The 6,318-nt window shown below is 47.7% G+C and overlaps 1 protein-coding gene across 1 annotated transcript in view; it reads left to right on the top strand.

Moving 5' to 3' along the window:
• The first annotated feature begins 3,023 nt into the window (after positions 1 to 3,023).
• KLHL25 (kelch-like family member 25) overlaps positions 3,024 to 6,318 on the top strand; it is a 6,897-nt gene continuing 3,602 nt past the window's right edge. The window contains exon 1 of the mRNA XM_010020852.1: positions 3,024 to 4,836. Coding sequence (XP_010019154.1) covers positions 3,024 to 4,793 — 1,770 coding nt within the window. The 3' untranslated portion in view covers positions 4,794 to 4,836. The remainder of the gene's footprint in view (positions 4,837 to 6,318) is intronic.

The following is a 6,318-nucleotide window of genomic DNA, read 5'->3' as shown; positions in this document are numbered from 1 at the left end:
AAAAATATATATATGTGCGTGTGTGTGTATATATATATAGTGATGCTGCTGCAGCTTTTATGTAGACATATATAAACATACATATAGACATTTTCAATTTCTAAATGACGTCCTTCCATTCTGGGTAGTGGCTTTTCTAATCTTAGTGTCAGACTTTTTTATTCATGGACTTTGAAAGAGAATGATTGATGAATGGAGTTTCTTCATCAGAGGTAATGATTAAAACTTCAGCTTTTAATAATTACTCTTTTTTAATAATTACTAGATTATGGAGTCTCTTACAATTTTAACTTAAAGCACTGTAGTTATAAATGTTTCGTCAGACAATTTTAGAGAGTCTTCACACTAGCAAAGCATTCTGTTAGGTCAGTTGATAGCTAAAAGTTTGAAGGATCTCTGGTTGAAGTGCTGAGGGCTGTTTCAGGTTCATTTTGCATCACAATGCCTTATTTTGGGGGTATTTTTCAGCTAAATAAAAGCATAGTTTTGTCTGGAAGACTTCTAGACATTTTCTTTCCTTTTCTCTGAATCAGTGAGTACAGAGGAGAGTGTATGTGCGTGTGTGTGTATATATATATAGTGATGCTGCTGCAGCTTTTATGTAGACATATATAAACATACATATAGACATTTTCAATTTCTAAATGACGTCCTTCCATTCTGGGTAGTGGCTTTTCTAATCTTAGTGTCAGCCTTCCTGCAATCTTTTTGTTTGTTTCCATAGCTGTCCTATATAAATTGCTTCATTTCTTGTGCATAAGCAAATCAAAGGTTAAGATTGAATAGCTGACCTGAGCTGCAAGCAAAGAAAGCAGGAGCAGTGGCAGGGTGGTTTCTGAGGTTGTGGGAATAGGAAACCTAAATCAATAGCTTTTAGCAGACTCATAAATGTTTCATTTGTATTCCTCACTTCGGCATTATAGAGCTTTGACATGGGAATCCATATAACCTCTTAAATTAGTGTTGTCCCTGTGCTGGGTGTAGATGTTGAAAACCATTTCCTTCAGATGCATATCAAAGTGCTGCTCCAAAATGGCATTTTCCTTCCTGTCTGGGAGCCTTGTTGCTGTGCAGCTTCCAATCACAAGCAGAATGAGCTTGGCGGCCTCAGCGCCAGGCTACAAAGATGTTGGTGATGAGCATGCACATCTCTAACCTGAGCACCCACACCAGTGCTCCGGCCTGGCTTAAAGGCCAGGTATGAGTTGTGGCTGCTTGGTCAAGCTATCTCTGTGCAGTGGGAAGCAGAGAGACACCTTTTCCCAGGGCTGTGACACAGCCCTAAGGAATGAGTGAGGCTTTGGGAAGACCAACCTCAATAATTCATGGCAGCGCGGGGGAAGGAGGGACATGCCCACAACTATTTGTTGAATTTAGACTCTTTTGGAGGTGCTGGGGAAGCAGGGGGTAGGAAATGCGTAAACAGAGCATGAGTCAGGCAGCTTATCTGGCCATCCACCTCCTCTTGAGCTTATCCACCCACGGAGCATGGGAGGGCTGTGCGGATCCAGGTCTCCACCAGGTCAAGGCTGGGACCTGTCGTCAGCCTGGGTGTGCTGTATCTGCTCTGTCAGCATTCCATGGTTTCTCCCAGGACCCTGAATGATGATGAGCTCAACGCAGCTGGACAGGACAGGGCTAATCTGTAGACCGTGTGCTTGTAGGTAAGAAAGACCTTTGAAAACCCTTGGGCTGTGACGAGCGAGTTAAAAACCCAACCAACCAGTAACAACAAAAAGAACCCAACCAAAAACCCTTTCATATCTGTGGGGCTATTTACTGATTTCTAAACAATTAGGTGGCTGGAAGCGGAATGCTGTGGGGTTTCAGCCCTGGTGTCTCCAGCCTGCAAAGCAAAACTGCAGTGGTTTGGAGAAGACAGGGTAGAAAAGGGATAGAAAAATAGCGTTGGGTTGGAGAGCAGATGTAGCAGAGCCAGATAGCATTTCTCAGAAACTCCTTCTTTCTGTGAATTAGGCCTGTTTTTCCCAGCATGTAGTCACTTCGTGTGGCTGCCTTGTGCTGGCAGAGAAGCTGAGCTGAGGCCAGCAGCCCTTGATGCTCCTGGGCATCTGCGCAACATTCTCCCTGCCCTGAGTGCCAAGCACTCCTGGGACAGAGCATGTGTGCGTATCTGTCAGTCTGTTTTAGTTACATGGGGAACAAAATTGAGCTGGCTAAAATACTTTGGAGTAAATGACTTGGATTTTATCATCTAAGTAGTATTAATTTGATTGGTCCAAAGGGTTTTTCTTCTATGGGGAAGAATAGGTATCAGGTAGCAGTTAAACGAAATAGTAGCTAATAAAAGCCTTGTGTTTGAGTCTGCCTGTCTGTTAAAAAGTATAATTTAGCTGTCTCTTTTGTCTTATTCTCTGATGTGAATCTGTCCTGCAGAATGTTACAGTCGCATGAAGTGTCTGGTGAGTTTTATCAACAGGAACTACAATGAAAGGGATTGCTATAATTTGTTCCGAACTTTCATCTTGTGCCGGTAGCTAAATATTCCATAAATAAAACCTGTAGCCATTGCCTTTCCTAAACCATCAGTAATCTTCCTGAAAATGAGAAGCCAAAATGATTTCTGCTGAGCCAAGAACAGACCGATGCCCTTTATCCTGGATAGTTTGCTCTCTTAATGCAGTGTTTTCTAAGGAAAAATAACTCTTCTGCGGTTTGCCAGTACCCTCTAGGGGCTGTTGAGACAATTTACCATCCAGTCTGGGGTTTGATTACTTCACTTTGTTGCTCCATTGCTGAAACCCAAATGCAGAATTTCCCCATTCACCCTGCTCTGCCTTCCCACCCGGCTCATCCCAAGTTAAAGTGGGGTGCAAGGAGGCACAGGCTCTGCGAGCCAGGGTGCAGGAGCACCCACAGAGCAGGAGCATTGGGGTGTCACCTGGTGGTTCACATTTGAGGTCCATTGGCAGGGTACCAGGCTTGGATAGCAAATGCACCAGTAAGGACAAGAGAGTAATGGTTTTCCTGTTTGTGTCTCTGCAGGCAAGAGCCCTGTCACCATGTCAGTCAGCGTCCACGAGAACCGTAAATCCCGGACGAGCACCGGCTCCATGAACATCTTGCTTTTCCACAAAGCTTCCCACCCGGACTGTGTGTTGTCCCATCTGAACACCCTGCGGAAGCACTGCATGTTCACCGATGTCACCCTTTGGGCAGGAAACAGGTCGTTCCCATGTCATCGGGCAGTGCTGGCTGCCTCCAGCAGGTACTTCGAAGCCATGTTTAGCAATGGCCTCCGGGAGAGCCTGGATGATGAGGTGAACTTCCATGACAGCCTCCACCCAGAGGTGCTGGAGCTACTGCTGGACTTTGCTTATTCCTCTCGGATCATCATCAATGAGGAGAACGCCGAGTCCCTCCTCGAGGCTGGAGACATGCTGCAGTTCCATGACGTCCGAGATGCAGCGGCTGAGTTCCTGGAGAAGAACCTCTACCCTTCCAACTGCCTGGGCATGATGCTGCTCTCGGATGCTCATCAGTGCCGCCGGCTCTATGAGCTGTCCTGGAGGATGTGCCTGGTCAACTTTGAGACTGTTCACAAGAGCGAGGACTTCAACAACCTTTCCAAGGACACTCTGCTGGACCTCATCTCCAGTGATGAGCTGGAAATTGAAGACGAAGAAAAGGTCTTTAAGGCTGTCATCCAGTGGGTAAAATACGATCTGGATGAGCGGAAGGCTTATCTCCCAGAACTGCTGAGGAACGTTCGTCTGGCCTTGCTTCCTTCTGAATGCCTCAAGGAAGCCTTGGCTTGTGAGGACTTGATCATGGTGGATGAAAGGAACAAGATTGTCTTGGACGAAGCTATTCAGTGCAAGAAGAAGATCCTCCAGAACGATGGGGTAGTCACCAGTCCCTGTGCCAGGCCTCGCAAAGCTGGGCACACCTTGCTGATCCTGGGAGGACAGACCTTCATGTGTGATAAGATCTACCAAGTGGATCACAAAGCAAAGGAAATCATCCCCAAAGCAGACCTGCCAAGTCCACGGAAGGAGTTTAGTGCTTGTGCCATTGGCTGCAAAGTATATATCACTGGAGGCAGGGGCTCGGAGAACGGGGTCTCAAAAGACGTATGGGTGTATGACACAGTTCATGAGGAATGGTCAAAAGCTGCCCCAATGTTAATAGCTCGGTTTGGACACGGCTCGGCTGAATTGGAAAACTGCCTGTATGTGGTTGGTGGACACACTGCGGTAGCTGGAGTCTTCCCTGCGTCTCCTTCTGTCTCCTTGAAGCAAGTAGAGAAGTACGATCCCATATCCAACAAATGGACGATGGTGGCTCCTCTGAGAGATGGAGTGAGCAACGCTGCGGTGGTGAGCGCCAGGCTCAAGCTTTTTGTCTTTGGTGGGACCAGCATTCACCGAGACATGGTGTCCAAAGTGCAGTGCTATGATCCAGCTGAGAACCGGTGGATGATCAAAGCCGAGTGCCCACAGCCCTGGCGCTACACGGCAGCCGCTGTGCTGGGCAGCCAGATCTTCATCATGGGAGGAGACACCGAGTTCACAGCAGCCTCTGCCTATCGCTTCGACTGTGAGGCGGACCAGTGGACACGCATTGGGGACATGACAGCCAAGCGCATGTCGTGCCACGCTTTGGCTTCGGGGAATAAACTCTACGTGGTGGGGGGTTACTTTGGCACTCAGAGGTGCAAAACGCTGGACTGCTACGACCCTACGTCGGACACGTGGAACTGTATCACAACGGTGCCTTACTCGCTCATCCCCACAGCTTTTGTCAGCACCTGGAAGCACTTGCCATCATGATGGGGGTCAGGGCGCAGGCGCTTGTATCCAGGAGGTCAGCAAGGTAAGGGTCTCCTCCTCTAAAACTGAATCTCACTCTCTTTCGTGTGCCTCAGTTGTGTCCGCACATACCACGCCAAAGCCACGGGTTGCTCATGGTTTATGAGAAGGATACATTTAAAGGTGGGATGCAGCTCCAGAAGAGAGTGATTGGCTCTGAGATGTTGCAGGTATAGCTGGCTTTTAGGTTTCCAGATGGTTCTCCCAGTATCTTAAGAGATACATCTACATAGAAGGTTGCAAGGAAGCCAAAGCTCCTCTTCCACTGCTCCAAGCTAGATGGATGTGCCACCTTTAGTGGGTGGGTGGGTAGCGGAGGGTAGATGTGTCCATGCCTGCTCTCATGGCTATCACCATGGAATGCATCCTGTCCCCATGTAGTTGAGGGGGTTAAGGTTCCTAAAAGCACTTGCATTTGAGTTCTGGGAGATACCAGGGCAAAAAGTGGATAAAGTCTCAGTAGTTCAGTTTTTTTGCAGAGTATCTGGGTGATTTATTCAGAGCTGATGAATCTGTAGGCAAGTGACCCTTGGGATGCCAGCAAATCCTGATCTCTCTTTATGCTCTATATTTACATTTCAGTGGGTAGCAGAAGCAAAAGCTTAGAAGCCACAGTGCATTTGATGGTCCTGGTGTTTATTTAATATCCAAACTGTTGCTTGTTAAATCAGAACTTCTGAGACTTCTGTGTGAGACCTGAGTGGGAGGGAAGGGGTTTTGTAACCAGAAGAATGTGTTTATCGATGTTTTGGGGTGTGTGAGAGTAAGAAAGTTGGTGGAATCTCATGATGTCCTGTCTCATTCTGGTGCTTGCTCAGGGAAGGTGCTCTTGCAGTGCCACTGGGACAGGGCTGTTGCTTCCTCCTCTCTCCTCCCCAGTGGGATGTTTGTTTGCCATTCTGTTTTTACCAGTTTCACTCCACAGAGCTTTGGATGTCGTCACCAATCTGTTCTGAGACGCAGCTGACCAGGCAAAGGCCAAAACCTCTTCTCACCTTGCATTGTGAAAGCAGACACTGATAAGGGCAGCACCTGGATAGCATCATCTTCCCAGGAAGTCTGTAACACCTCTGCTAGCTCAGTCTGCAGGTTTCACAGTGCCAGCAACACACAGAACCCTGCTTTGGTGGTTGAAGACTACATCTGAAGGAGCTGGGAAACCCTCATGTACAGGGGCGGGATTGCTGAGCTTCACTTAAGGTTTTATTTGGAAAACAGGGACTGTGGGGAGGGAAATTCTTCATAGGCTCATCAAAATCCACTTCACTTAATATAGGGAAGAAAGAATGCTGCCCAAACCCTCTAACACCCTCTTGCTTCCCTGCTTCCCACTTGGTGTGGTTGGTGCGCCTGGGAATCGCCCAGCGGGGAAAATACTGGCATCTCCCAGTGATCATCTCTTTTGATGCCAGCTGGGAACCAAGGAGGAGCTCCTGGCACCTCTACCAGGCATTTGCCCAACATGACCATCTGCTTTTCTCAGGTG

The sequence above is a fragment of the Nestor notabilis genome, unplaced genomic scaffold (genome assembly GCF_000696875.1).
Source record: "Nestor notabilis isolate BGI_N333 unplaced genomic scaffold, ASM69687v1 scaffold5768, whole genome shotgun sequence".
Lineage (NCBI taxonomy): Eukaryota > Metazoa > Chordata > Aves > Psittaciformes > Psittacidae > Nestor > Nestor notabilis.
Note: the sequence above shows the minus strand (reverse complement) of the source record. Positions and strands in the feature narration are given on the sequence as shown.